The following is a 15,538-nucleotide window of genomic DNA, read 5'->3' as shown; positions in this document are numbered from 1 at the left end:
TGATAGCTATAATGTTTCCATATTTCAGTCGGCAGTCACGTGAGGGCTTGTATTTTTGCGGGATGACCTGACGTTTTTATTGGTACCATTTTGGACAAATTACATTTTTTTAATCTCTTTCTATTCCTATTCAGGAATTTTTTTTTTGAGGGGGGGGGGGGGTTTATGCATTTCTGCGTTTATGAAATTCATAAGGCAGCATTATTCTTCGGGTCAGTATGATTACAGTAATAACACATTTACGGTATATTGTTTTTTTTTAATGTTTTGGCGCTTTTATACAATAACTATTTTATTGAAAATATAATTATTTTGCATCGCTTTGTTTTGAGAGCTATAACTTTTTTATTTTTTTCTCTGATGGAGCTATATAGCGGCTTGTGTTTTGCCGGACATCATGTTTTCAGCAGTATCATTTTTACTTTTTTTTTTTTTTTGCCTCGTTTTTATTTATTTTTAACGGTGTTCACTGAAGGGGTTATCTAGCGGGACAGTTTTACAGATCGGGTCGTTCCGGACAGGTCGATACCAAATGTGTGTACTCTTTTTGTTTATTTCCATTTTTACGTAAATGTATTTATTGGATTAATAAATATATATATTTTTTATTCCTTTCTTTGCATGGTCCGAATTACCATTGCCAGTGATGGGTCGCACAATTTTAGCTAAAGTGATACGGATGCCTCAACTGCTATGTTTTACAGAATTCCCCTATCTGGATAACCCTGAGATACTGCTTTTTAAATTAATTGCCTGTTTGGGGAACTGATCTGGGGCAATCAAACGTCAAGAATTAGACGGGAGACATTGCAAAGAGACAAAAGCGATGGTTGTCTCGCTTACCAAATCCGTTGGTTTATTTTATGGCAGCCCGACTCCCAACATATTAGGGGTTGGGAGGATCCTAAAGGCTGTATTAAACATTGGAGGCTCATAGGTTTAGGGTTTTGTCGGGTTCATTGCCAACGCTATTTCTCCTTCATCAGCTATGGTGGAAGGTCGGAGAATAGCAGGGTCTGCTGGGTGTCACTCGGCTTACCTCACTTTGGGAAACCCCTAGGCTTCCTTATGTTTATCAATAAGAAGGATTCAGGAAATGAAATTTGAGGGGGATTCACAGAATGTCCCATGTTTTGGTAGGTGACTTGATGAACACATTTTCTCAACTACAAACTGAGTTTGAGATACCTACTCCCCAATTTTATAAATACCTTCATCTGAGACATGCATATCCAGCAGAGGGACTTATCCTGCAGGGCCATATAGCTAAGGAGACTTTCACATTGCGTTCTATGTAACGGACAGGGCATATGTCCGAAATTACCTACAAACCGGGGTCCGGGCACATTCACCGACGGAGCCTCTTGTAGGCATTCACTCTCAAAAAAAGTGCACGGCAGAGCACACATTAGCTCTGCCGTCACCATTACAGTCTATGGGCACCATCCGCGCATGCGTCCGGAACCCATTTTGCAGGGGATTTCGGACGTATGCCTTGACGGAGGCACAGACCACAATGTGAAAGCATCCTAAGAAAATAATACAAAGAATCACTACTTCACATATCTCTGGTGGTCTGATCTCCGTATTATACAGCACTTTTATATTTGGTTCTGGCAATGTATCCATCACATTCCAAAATAAAATGTGAAAGAGTAATAGGCCCTATAGAGGAAGGTCAATGGCAAGAAATTTTGGAAAGGACCCTACAACTGTCCATGAGTGAATATCCTAGATTATCACAGCTCTATGTATTACATCAAGTATACAGAACGCCTCAATCTTGTTTCACATAGGACTCGGGCCAAATCCTAATGGCACTAGATGTAAAACGAAAAGGGGGTGTTGGAAATTATAAAGGGAGTTAATACAATTCACACAGTCCCAACTCCTTTTCTACGTACAGTAGGTATGGAAAGTATTCAGACCCCTTTACATTTTCCACTCTTAGTTCCATTGCAGCCATTTTTTAAATTAAAAAAAGTTCATTTTTCCTCATTAATGTACACTCTGCACCCCATCTTGATTGCGAAAAAACAAATGCAGAAATTTTTGCAAATTTAATAAAAAAAGAAAAACTGAAATATCACATGGTCATAAGTATTCAGACCCTTTGCTCAGTATTGAGTAGAACCTTTTGAGCTAGTACATGAGTCTTCTTGGCAATGATGCAACAAGTTTTTCACACCTGGATTTGGTGGGGATCCTCTGCCATTCTTCCTTGCAGATCCTCTCCAGTTCCCTCAGGTTGGATGATGAACGTTGGTGGACGCCATTTTCAGGTCTCTCCAGAGATGCTCAATTGGGTTTAGGTCAGGGCTCTGGCTGGGCCAGTCAAGAATGGTCACAGAGTTGTTCTGAAGCCACTCCTTTGTTATTTTAGCTGTGTGCTTAGGGTCATTGTCTTGTTGGAAGGTGAATCTTCGGCCAAGTCTGAGGTCCTGAGCAATCTGGAAGAGTTTTTCATCCAAGATATCTCTGTACTTGGCCGCATTCATGTTTCTTTCAATGACAACCAGCCGTCCTGTCCCTGCAGCTGAAAAACACCCCATAGCATGATGCTGCCACCACCATGTTTCACTGTTGGGCAGTGCCTGGTTTTCGCCACACATACCTCTTAGAACTATCACCAAAAAGGTCTATCTTCATCTCATCAGACCAGAGAATCTTATTTCTCATAGTCTGGGAGTCCTTCATGTGTTTTTTTTTTTAGCAAACTTTATGCGGGCTTTCATATGTCTTGCACTGAGGAGAGGCTTCTGTCGGGCCACTCTGCCATAAATGCCCGACTGGTGGAGGGCTGCAGTGATAGCTGACTTTGTGGAACTTTCTCCCATCTCCCTACTGCATCTCTGGAGCTCAGCCACAGTGATCTTGGGGTTCTTCTTTACCTCTCTCACCGAGGCTCTTCTCCCACGATTTTTCAGTTTGGCTGGACGGCCTGGTCTAGGAAGACTTCTGGTGGTCCCAAACTTCTTCCATTTAACGATTATGGAGGCTACTGTGCTCTTAGGAACCTTGAGTACTGCAGAAATTCTGTTGTAACCTTGGCCAGATCTGTGCCTTGCCACAATTCTGTCTCTGAGCTGCTTGGGCAGTTCCTTTGACGTCATGATTCTTATTTTGTCTGACATGCACTGTGAGCTGTGAGGTCTTATATAGACAGGTGTGTACCTTTCCAAATCAAGTCCTATCAGCTTAATTAAACATAGCTGGCCTCCAATGAAGGAGTAGAACCATCTCAAGGAGGATCACAAGGAAATGGACAGCATGTGAATTAAATATGAGTGTCTGAGCAAAGAGTCTGAATACTTATGTCCATGTGATATTTCAGTTTTATTTTATTAAATTTGCAAAAATTTCTGCATTTGTTTTTTTTTTCAGTCAAGATGGGGTGCAGAGTGTACATTAATGTGAAAAAATGAACTTTTTTGAATTTACCAAATGGCTGCAATGAAACAGAGTGAAAAATGTAAAGGGGTCTGAATAGTTTCCGTACCCGCTGTATATACACTGCTCCAAAAAAATAAAGGGAACACTAAAATACCACATCCTAGATGTCACTGAATGATATATTCCAGTTGCAATTCTTTATTCATTGCATAGTGTAATGCACTGAGAATAATAAAACATGAAAACGATCAATGTAAATCAAAATTATTATCTCATGGATGTCTGGATTTGGAATGATACTCAAGTGGAAAATCAAATTACAGGCTGACCCAACTTCAGTAGAAATGCTTCAAGACAAGGAAATGATGCTCAGTAGTGTGTGTGGCCTCCACGTGCCTGTATGACCTCCCTACAACACCTGGGCATGCTCCTGAAGAGACGGCGGATGTGTCCTGAGGGATCTCCTTCAAGACCTGGTTTAAAACATCAGTGAACTCTTGGCCAGTCTGTGGTGCAACGTGACATTTGTGGATGGAATGAGATATGATCTCCCAGATGTGCTCGATTGGATTCAGGTCTGGGGAACGGACGGGCCAGTCCATAGCATCAATACCTTCATCTTGCAGGAACTGCTGACACACTCCAGCCACATGAAGTCTGGCATTGTCCTGCATTAGGAGGAACCCAGAGCCAACCGCACCAGCATATGGTCTCACAGTGGGTCTGAGGACCTCATCCCGGTACCTAATGGCAGTCAGGATACCTTTGGTTAGCACACGGATGGCTGTGCAGCCCTCCAAAGAAATGCCACCCCACACCATTACTGACCCACTGCCAATCCGGTCATGCTGAAGGATGTTGCAGGCAGCAGATCGCTCTCCATGGCATCTCCAGACTCTGTCACGTCTGTCACATGTGCTCAGTGTGAACCTGCTTTCATCTGTGAAGATCAAAGGGTGCCAGTGGCGAATTTGCCAATCCTGGTGTTGGGTGGAAAATGCCAAGCATCCTGCACGGTGTTGGGCTGTGAGCACAACCCCCATCTGTGGACGTCGGGCACTCAGACCATCCTCATGGAGTCGGTTTCTAACTGTTTGTGCAGACATATGCACATTTGTGGCCTGCTGCAGGTCATTTTGCAGGGCTCTGGCAGTGCTCCTCCTGTTCCTCTTTCCACAAAGGCTGAGGTAGTGGTACTGCTGCTGGGTTGTTGCCCTCCTACGGCCCCCTCCACGTCTCCTGGTGTACTGACCCGTCTCCTGGTAGCACCTCCAGCCTCTGGACACTACGCTGACCAGGGCCGGCGTTAGGGGCAGGCAGACCAGGCAGCTGCCTGGGGCCCCCGCTCCTCCAGGGGCCCCCAGCAAGCCACAAGTCACTCAGCCGCTATGGGGCCCCTGCGAGGCAGGGGGGCCCGCCTGCCGCCAGCGCTGACTCCCCCGCCGCATTGAACTATACCGGCGTCTGCCGGTACAGTTCAAAGCAATGATGGAGGAGAGAGCGTCACCTGACGCTCCCTCTCCCATCATTCCCCGCTCTGCCTCTGACACAGCGTGTGCGCGTCATCGCATACTCACTGTGCCAGGCAGTGCGGCGGCAGCCACCGACACAGGAGCAGGGAACAGCACGGGCTCGGGGAGAGGTAAGGAGCTTGTGTTTTTGTTTTTGTTTTTTTTACTGGACTGTGCGGCCATTCTCGGGAGGAGAGAGGCTGGGAGGGAAGGGGGGATGTGGGCAGTGCTGTATACTACTGTGGGCTCTGCTGTATACTACTGTGGGCTGTGCTGTATACTACTGTGGGCAGTGCTGTATACTACTGTGGGCTGTGCTGTATATTACTGTGGGCTGTGCTGTATACTCCTGTGGGCAGTGCTGTATACTCCTGTGGGCTGTGCTGTATACTACTGTGGGCAGTGCTGTATAATACTGTGGGCAGTGCTGTATAATACTGTGGGCAGTGCTGTATACTCCTGTGGGCTGTGCTGTATACTACTGTCTGGGCAGTGCTGTATACTACTGTCTGGGCAGTGCTGTATACTACTGTGGGCAGGGCTGTATACTCCTGTGGGCTGTGCTGTATACTCCCGTGGGCAGTGCTGTATACTCCTGTGGGCAGTGCTGTATACTACTGTGTGGGCAGTGCTGTATACTACTGTGTGGGCAGTGCTGTATACTACTGTGGGCAGTGCTATATACTACTGTGGGCAGTGCTGTATACTCCTGTGGGCTGTGCTGTATACTCCTGTGGGCAGTGCTGTATACTCCTGTGGGCAGTGCTGTATACTACTGTGGGCAGTGCTGTATACTACTGTGGGCAGTGCTGTATACTACTGTGGGCAGTGCTGTATACTACTGTGTGGGCTGTTCTATAAACTACTGTGTGGGCTGTGCTATATACTACTGTGTGGGCTGTGCTATATACTAAGTGGCTGTGCTATATACTACTATATGGGCTGTGCTATATACTACTATGTGGGCTGTGCTATATACTATGGGGGTATATTATTATCTATGGGGGAGGCTGTGTTATATACTATGTGGCTGTGTTATATATTTGGGGGGTACATTATATTCTATGGAGGAGGCTGTGTTATATACTATGGGGGCTGTATTATATTCTGTGGGGGGCTTTATTAGATTTTATGAGGGATGATTGCATCATACCCTTTGATGGGGCTACATTATATTCTATGGGGAGGTGGGCTGTATTATATCTTGTTCGGGGCTACATTATATTTTATGGGGGGCTGTATTATATTTATATTCCTTGATGGGTGATTGCATCATACTCTATGAGGGGGCTACATTATACTATATGGGGGGCTGCATTATATTCTATGGGGAGGTTACATTATACTCTGTGGGGGGGGTTACATTATACTCTGAGGTGGCTGCATTATACTCTGTGGGGTGGCTGCATTATACTATTTGTGGGCTGAATTATACTGTATCGAGGACTATGGGGAATACATTATACTATATGAAGAACTATGGGGTGCATTATACTATGGAGCACTGTGAGTAGTGTATTATGCTATATGGAGGACTGAGGAGTATATTTTAATATATGGAGGACTATGAGGAGTGAATTAACTATATGGAGGACTATGGGAAGTGTATAATACTATATGGAGGACTATGAGGAGTGTATTATACTATATGGAGGACTATGGGAAGTGTATAATACTATATGGAGGATTATGAGGAGTGTATTATACTATATGGAGGACTATGGGAAGTGTATAATACTATATGGAGGATTATGAGGAGTGTATTATACTATATGGAGGACTATGGGGCACATTATATTATATGGAGGACTATGGGGTGTGCATTTTACAATATGGAGGACTGTGGTGCATATAATATATGGAGGAGTATGGGGTGTATTATACTAAACAAGCAAAATGCTGCATATTCATTGCGTGATTGGATTGTTTATGCTGGAATAAAAATCCTTGTTCTCAGCAGCACATCGCTGGTGTAAACTGTAGATGTGCTGCTGATAACATGATACTGTATGGTGATCTGTTAGTGATCTATTAGTGATCGTTCTGTCCCCTTCATTCTTTCTCAGACGGTGGAAAGAGGCCGGGAAACAAGCGTTCAACGACTTCAGTATTGTAGATCACACTCGTTTAGCGGCCTGAGATCAGCGCATGTAAATACAACCGAAATGCTTCTGTATAATGTGCAATATGTTAGCATTTGGGGCCCCATTTTAAACTTTGCCTAGGGCCCCACTTTGCCTAAAACCGGCTCTGACGCTGACAGACACAGGAAACCTTGTCACAGCTGGCATTGATGTGCCATCCTGGATGAGCTGCACTACCTGAGCCACTTGTGTGGGTTGTAGAGTCCGTCTCATGCTACAAGTGTGAAAGCACAAACAACATTCAAAAGTGACCAAAACATCAGCCAGAAAGCATTGGTACTGAGATGTGGTCTGTGGTCCCCACCTGCAGAACCACTCCTTTATTGAGGGTGTCTTGATAATTGCCAATAATTTCCATCTGTTGTCTATTCCATTTGCACAACAGCATGTGAAATTGATTGTCAATCTGTGTTGCTTCCTAAGTGGACAGTTTGGTTTCACAGAAGTTTGATTTACTTGGAGTTATATTCTGTTGTTTGTGTTCCCTTAATTGTTTTGAGCAGTGTATATGAAAATGATGATCCTAATCACCTGTTTGGTATAATTGGTTACTCATACACCTGTCTATAATCCTACAAAATCCCTATCTGGAAGAAAACTAATAAGTCTATTTTTTTCACAGATTTCTTTTCTGCAGTAAACCTTTGTGTAGAATTTGCATGGTTATCTATAAAGCAAAATCAATGAAAAATATGTACACTGACCTATCGCTCCGAATGACCCTAATAGGACATGGACTTTAATGGGGTTCTGATATTTTTGACTGCAGGATGCCAGAAGTTATGGTCAGAAGTGTCAAGATGGTTCTCAGTGAATGAGGACTGTTAGAAGGAGTAAATAATGACTGTTTTATATTATTTTTTTTTTATATATATATATATATATATATTAATAATCTTCATTCATTCATTATTTTTTTTTTTATCTTACTAGAATTTCCAAAAATATTCCCACCACCAAAGACGTGGAGCCCTTATTGGAAATTGATGGGGACATTAGAAGTTTTGAAGTGTTCTTGTCATCCAGGACGCCCGTTCTCACGGCACGGGATGTGAAGACTTTCTTGCCCTGTACAGTAAATTTGGATCCCAAACTGCGGGAAATAATTGCAGGTAAATTAGAATGGTTTTATTACTTTCAACCACAGATTTTTTTTTAAAAAAAAGGGGGGGTTTTCTGGGAATATTTAAAAGTTGATTAAAACAAACTCTTCTGTGCATCATGGTCACTTGGTTACTGCCTTTGCCTCACTGCACTGAGGTCTTGGAACGAGAAGGGGGAAGAAGAGTTTTTATGTTTTACCCATGTTTGTGTGCTTATTAAATTGGTTTTCCACAGGGTCAGTGCCAAGAATTGGACCTGCATCAATCTAAAGAACTGGGTCTTGTCCATATGCCAAAAATGTATGCAAATGAAACACCCCTCTAGTCTTTCTCCCTAGGGCTATCACGGCTTCACCAAATAAAGGCTATTCTTACTATACTTAATGGAGTATTCCCATTTCCACCGTCCTATCCCAATATGTAGTAGGTGTGGTAATATAAATATTACCAAATGCCTTTAATTAGAAATGTAGTATAGTTCTTCTGATTCGCTATGTCTCTTTCCTCATGTAGAGGCAATGCAGGACCTTAGGTATCCATGGTTACGACCACTGATATGGTGACACATAGCTAGTTGCTAGTGGTCGTAGCCATGGATACCTGAAGCCCTGCAATGCCTGCACATGAGGAAAGAGACAGCGAATCAGAAGAACTATACTAGATTTCTAATTGAAGGTATTTGCTAATATTATTATTATTACACCTACTACATATTGGGATAGGATCTTGGAGATGGGAATACCCTTTTATAAACACTATAAACCGCCTCTGTTTTCTATTGTATCCGTACTCCTCTGTGTGTGCACTGCTCTCTAGTCTCCTGAGCTGAGAGGGATTAGAAGAAGGTTTTTGAGTGACAGGTGGGGTCTCAGGACCTGGATCCCCACCAATCAGATGCCATTAAAAGAGAACACATATAAAAATGGTAGCAAAGGTTTACCAGCGGCAGATAAAAATCTTTCTGTGTACTGGACAGACGGGTGCAGGGTCGTTACAGTGATCAGAGCTGCGTCTGGTGACGACCTGAGCACCTATGTCCGTCACAGAACAGGACAGATTATTATCTAGTGATAGGAAAAAATAACCGGAGAAAGCTGAGATTTTGAAAGCCATGATTCATGGCACACTGATACAGAAAGCATCTAGGAATATTATAGAACTTTGCATTCCATAACGATTGTCATCGCGTCCACCCTGGGTGGCAGTATGTGACTTATGTGCAGGGCTTCGGTTCCTCCTCACACCAGGGCATATGGCGGCTATGCTCCGTGGTTATTAGTGATAGGTATTGGTCTCTTATCAATACTTTTCTTTTTGCTTTCAGATGTGCGAGCTGCCCGGGAGCAGATGAATATTGGCGGTTTCCCTTACCCCACTTTACCATTGCAGGACGCGCCACCCCGGGCGGCCTCTGTATTCAGCCAGCCGCCCTCTGTCTGCTCCTCCTCCTCATTCAATGGCCCGTTCCCCGGAGGTGTGGTGTCCCCACAGCCCCCCAGCAGTTATTACAGTGGCATGACGGGTCCCCAGCACCCATTCTATAACCGGGTAGGTGGGGAATTAAACCTGGGTAAATATGTGTGTGTAAGTAAGAAGACGCTGCTGATGTGGGACATGTCATGTCGGATGGTCCCTCCCATTGGGGTCTGGGACCCCATCGATATCTTGAATTGTGGATTATGGTATCCTTGTCTGCATGGCGATCAATCTCCACCATGTCTAGTCATTGGGTCACTCTTGACAGCGCTGTCTGCTTTAGTAAATGCTTGTATTCCCCATTAAATAAAAATGCCTTCGCTTTTGTTCTGCTTTTTAAATGTTGCATTGTACTGTTCCTCTGTTGCTCCGCCTAGAATTATATGAATAAATTAACAACCGGATGTTACAATTTGCCTACATACACAGTCTGACACTGACAGTAATGGTCGTGGTAAGACGTGCCTCTTCTGATAAGAAGGAATGGTAATAAAGCAGTTCTCATTATATACGTAGATCTCCAGGAGGAATAACAGAGGGACACCACAGATGTAATAAAGTGCTCCGAATAGGATTTTATACACTGATTTACGTATCTAATAAAACAGACTCCCGGTGCGGGGCCTAATTTTATAGATTTACTTTTTTATTTTATTTATTAGCATTTCTGTATTATGTACCTCCCCCGCAGGCCCTGTACCAGGCTTAACAGAATGCTTATGTTTTTCTGCAGTTGTTTTTGAAGTTATTTTTTTTTTTTTTCTGGTTATGTAGCTCTTATAATGTGCCTTGCTGGCTGTGAAAACACTGGAGGATAATCACAGATGTCCATACACATAGCCAGGCTATTGGTGTCAATCGATTCGCAGGATCCTGTCCATCGGCCGTGTCAATACTTTGTCATCACTGGGCGGGAGCCCTGAGAGCTGCCTCCTAACTAGTGGCATCCGCAGCTCTTCTCCTGTCCATCATCCATGTCAGCAGTTTGTCATCACTGGGCGGGAGCCCTGAGAGCCACCTCCTAACTAGTGGCACCCGCAGCTCTTCTCCTGTCCATCATCCATGTCAGTAGTTTGTCATCACTGGGCGGGAGCCCTGAGAGCCGCCTCCTAACTAGTGGCATCCGCAGCTCTTCTCCTGTCCATCATCCATGTCAGTAGTTTGTCATCACTGGGCGGGAGCCCTGAGAGCTGCCTCCTAACTAGTGGCATCCGCAGCTCTTCTCCTGTCCATCATCCATGTCAGTAGTTTGTCATCACTGGGCGGGAGCCCTGAGAGCCGCCTCCTAACTAGTGGCATCCGCAGCTCTTCTCCTGTCCATCATCCATGTCAGTAGTTTGTCATCACTGGGCGGGAGCCCTGAGAGCCGCCTCCTAACTAGTGGCATCCGCAGCTCTTCTCCTGTCCATCATCCATGTCAATACTTTGTCATCACTGGGCGGGAGCCCTGAGAGCTGCCTCCTAACTAGTGGCATCCGCAGCTCTTCTCCTGTCCATCATCCATGTCAGCAGTTTGTCATCACTGGGCAGGAGCCCTGAGAGCCGCCTCCTAACTAGTGGCACCCGCAGCTCTTCTCCTGTCCATCATCCATGTCAGTAGTTTGTCATCACTGGGCGGGAGCCCTGAGAGCCGCCTCCTAACTAGTGGCATCCGCAGCTCTTCTGTCCATCATCCATGTCAGTAGTTTGTCATCACTGGGCGGGAGCCCTGAGAGCCGCCTCCTAACTAGTGGCATCCGCAGCTCTTCTCCTGATTAGCCAGCCTGGTGTGACGTCGTCATTGCAGTGTGATGTCATGTCCGGCCGGCTAATCAAAAGAGGAGCCACATATGCGGTCAGGTAGGATCCGGTTCTCGGGACTGCCGTCCAGCAACCACTGACCTAGCCACTGGACCAGGTCTTGCAGATCGATTTGCGCCGTTTCTCAGTTTCTTAACCCTTTGCTTTTACTATTTTTGTTATTTTCTTTGATTATATTATTTGTATCTTCACGTGTTGTCATTATTTGCTTTGTATCATGTTTTCCATTTTTTTATTTCTTTTTGCATATATTTTTTTTTTATTCCCGCATGTTTTCTGTTCTTTTTTTCATAGCCATTCTTTGCACCTCATATGTATTTGCCGAAGTATTACTTTGGCAACCCCCAACATCCCATGTCACGTCCATCTTTCAAACACAGTTTATCCAGAGAGCAAACCACGGGCCTCGTAAGTATTCAGTAGAATCTTCATGTCACTAACTGAGAAAAGTGATGTTAATGTTTGCTCTTACGTAACACTCCCCTTTCCTGTCTGGGTCCGAGATGTAGGGCTTACACCGTGGTGATGTAGGGCTTACACCGTGGGGATGTAGGGCTTACACCGTGGCGATGTAGGGCTTACACCGTGGCGATGTAGGGCTTACACCGTGGCGATGTAGGGCTTACACCGTGGCGATGTAGGGCTTACACCGTGGCGATGTAGGGCTTACACCGTGGCGATGTAGGGCTTACACCGTGGCGATGTAGGGCTTACACCGTGGCGATGTAGGGCTTACACCGTGGCGATGTAGGGCTTACACCGTGGCGATGTAGGGCTTACACCGTGGCGATGTAGGGCTTACACCGTGGCGATGTAGGGCTTACACCGTGGCGATGTAGGGCTTACACCGTGCTGATGTAGGGCTTACACCGTGGCGATGTAGGGCTTACACCGTGGCGATGTAGGGCTTACACCGTGGCGATGTAGGGCTTACACCGTGGCGATGTAGGGCTTACACCGTGGCGATGTAGGGCTTACACCGTGGCGATGTAGGGCTTACACCGTGGCGATGTAGGGCTTACACCGTGGCGATGTAGGGCTTACACCGTGCTGATGTAGGGCTTACACCGTGGCGATGTAGGGCTTACACCGTGGCGATGTAGGGCTTACACCGTGGCGATGTAGGGCTTACACCGTGGCGATGTAGGGCTTACACCGTGGCGATGTAGGGCTTACACCGTGGCGATGTAGGGCTTACACCGTGGCGATGTAGGGCTTACACCGTGGCGATGTAGGGCTTACACCGTGGTGATGTAGGGCTTACACCGTGGTGACGGGTGGCTTTTGTACATCTGATTAAGGAATCCAGTTATATAAAAATGAGTCGCTAATGCAACACGTGGAGCCTAGCATAATAAATTCAGCTTTTTTCTATAGTTTAGATCTCACTATAGTTTAGATCTCATGTTGTTGTTTTTTGTTAGAGTTTGTCTGGTTAACAAAAGTTGTTTTTTTTTTTTGTTTGTTTTTTTTAATTTCTTATTAGGCAATTTTTAGTTCATAAAGAAATCCTCAGTTCAGGTCCCCTAGCTATGAATTGAGCACTGCAAAACTATTCTCCTGTCCTGATGGACCCTGCGCATGCATCATGCAAGCCCTACATTGATTGCATTTGACAACTTGTAATGCTGATCTTCCCCTGTGGGGGTGCTGCAGGGGAAATGAACACTTGCTTCCAGACCTCTCCTCCTATTTTAGATGATCACTTAATACTGTGATCGGCTCGTTAAAGAATCTTTGTAGCAAAACCAATTGTCCACACAGACAGCCACCTTAGCGGGCAGTGTGCCTTGCACGTCTAATCATCGTGGTCTGCGTTCAGACTGTGAATGATGGACTTGTGAAACCAGTCTTCGGCAGGGGCCTCCAGATCTTCTTTCTTTCCTTTGTCTGAATTTGTCTTTTTATTTTTTACATTATTAACCCGCACGGTATTGGCTGTTCATCGGGTGAAATGATCATTTGCGCAGCTAAAAAGTTAATAGTTCTCGGAGGTGCATCGTCCTGTGTAAACAGGAATGGCGCTTCTGAGAACCATGGCAGCCTCTAGTATAGATCGCTCAGTGCAATCATTTGCTTTGGTCTGTCTGTACAGACAGGCTGTCAGAACGACCGCCAATCAGTTACAATTGACCGATCGGCCGTTGGATCGTGACGCCAGTCGGTCTGCGTAAAGAGACCTTAACTGTAACTGTTGGCGGCCAGTGTTATAAACAAGGTAAGATTCACAAACCACCATTTTTTTCTATAGCCAATTCTATCCTACAGTTACAGCTCCACTATCCGAAAAAAAATCCAGATTTACTATGTGGAACCCACACTTTTATAGATGGATGGGTAACAATTTACCATTAAAGTAGATTGGCCACCAACATTTTACAATGCAAACAACCCGGATCTTAGACCTGATGAGACTGGCACATTTACTTTGAAAATCTGTCAGAATGGCTGTACAATCCTGACATTAAAATGAGCATTTTATGAGTCCAGCTAAAGAGCGTGAGAGGTCAGCAGTGTATTCAGCATATATTAAGAAAACCCAGCACTCATCTTAAGTGATCAAAAGCAGGGTTTAATGTGATTCACTGTAGTAAAACGTTTCGGTCCTGCATTCCTCAGCGCCACTGCGGCATACAGCACCGTACCTGTATTCAGATCCTCACATCGTTCCTTCCCTTTAAAAGGCTTACTGAATTAGGGGTCCTCTGTGTGTGTCCTCTCACAGACTTTAATGCCGTTCCTTCCTCTTAAAAGTAACTGAATTAAGTGATCATTTCTTGGAAACCACAGACGCACCCTATTCAATCAAAATATACTGTAACCGATGAAGGTCTGAAGCAAGACCGAAACATTTTACTACAGTGAATCACATTAAATCCTGCTTTTGATCACTTAAGATGAGTGCCGGGTTTTCTTAATAAATGCTAATGGTGTGGGAACCTACCCAGGCACCCTTATATAGTTGTGCACATGGTACTTTCATTAATATTAGCAGTGTATTCAGTGTCTCTCCTGCCAGCCTGACGGACAGCTGCAGCTTGTACAGAGTCGTGTGAGATCTCAGCGGGGAGGAGGAACACTGAGGATTACTAATGTAAACGTTTCAAAATGGTTATACAACTGTTCTGATGTGGATTTTCAAAGTAAGAACTCCAGCTTCAACAGTTCTAAGAGTTCTATGTAGTGTGCATGGTGAAATCTGGCGACAGATCCGCTTTACAATAGGACACACAAATAGTTCTACACAATTGAAAGCCTTAGTCGCATTCTCTAGCATTGTGCCTCGGTGTTTATCAGTAGGGTGTCTGTGATTGCGGGGGTCTTTTTTCAGACTGTGCACTTGATGTGTTACTTAGGACATTATTGAAGAAGACTCGGCCGAGACGTTGCCTACTCCCACACACTCGCCTCTGGTAAAGCTTGCCGTAGTGTGGTGGTGTGCCGTGGCATCCCATTGCTGTAGGATCAGTCCTACTAACGCTTGCATTACTAACTGTGCATCATGGTTGTCCTATGTGCAATAGATTAGCACAGAAACTAACGATGTGACTCACTAGTGTTTCTCCACTTATCACCATTCCCGGATGAAACATTCTGCATTTAATGATTAGCAGATAGAAGTATACTACATGTGTGTAATATATTACTGTGAAATGTGAACCGTGTCTTGATGACTGCAGAAATAATTTTCAGTGTGTTCTCATGTTATGTCCTCTTCTAACCTATATGGTTTTCTTCCTCTTTCTGTCCTTGTGATCTATCGATTCACATTGGGGTGTAAGGCAAATGATAGTAAAAACTGGCTGACATATTCCCATTAAACTCTGACCTATGTTATCTGAGAGCAGCATGATATAGGGCAAGAGAGCCTGATTCCAGTGATGTGTCACTTACTAGACTGCATGGTGCAGTTTTGATAGGATCCCTGTTTTATCTCTTGTAGATGTAGCAGTGGTCAGAATGCTGAGCTGTGTATAACCCCGCCCACACACCTGATTGGCAGCTTGCTGACATTGTACACAGGAATCTGCCAATCATTGGTGGGGGTGCGGTTACACAGATTAGCAGGACTGGCGTGCACATGAGACCTAGTCCTCTAATAATAATTTCC

The 15,538-nt window shown here is 44.7% G+C and overlaps 1 protein-coding gene across 3 annotated transcripts in view; it reads left to right on the top strand.

Annotated features, from left to right (window-relative positions):
* The window catches only part of KIDINS220 (kinase D interacting substrate 220), a 152,723-nt gene that overhangs the window by 118,935 nt on the left and 18,250 nt on the right, over positions 1-15,538 (top strand). The window contains exons 23-26 of one of the 3 annotated variants that reach the window (XM_077291393.1): positions 7,982-8,160; positions 9,476-9,699; positions 11,722-11,835; positions 14,784-14,840. In XM_077291393.1, the coding sequence (XP_077147508.1) occupies positions 7,982-8,160; positions 9,476-9,699; positions 11,722-11,835; positions 14,784-14,840 (574 nt within the window). The remainder of the gene's footprint in view (positions 1-7,981; positions 8,161-9,475; positions 9,700-11,721; positions 11,836-14,783; positions 14,841-15,538) is intronic. The other 2 variants (XM_077291391.1, XM_077291392.1) reach the window with 2 other exon arrangements.

Source organism: Ranitomeya variabilis, chromosome 2 (assembly GCF_051348905.1).
Source record: "Ranitomeya variabilis isolate aRanVar5 chromosome 2, aRanVar5.hap1, whole genome shotgun sequence".
NCBI classification, from domain to species: Eukaryota; Metazoa; Chordata; class Amphibia; order Anura; family Dendrobatidae; genus Ranitomeya; species Ranitomeya variabilis.
Note: the sequence above shows the minus strand (reverse complement) of the source record. Positions and strands in the feature narration are given on the sequence as shown.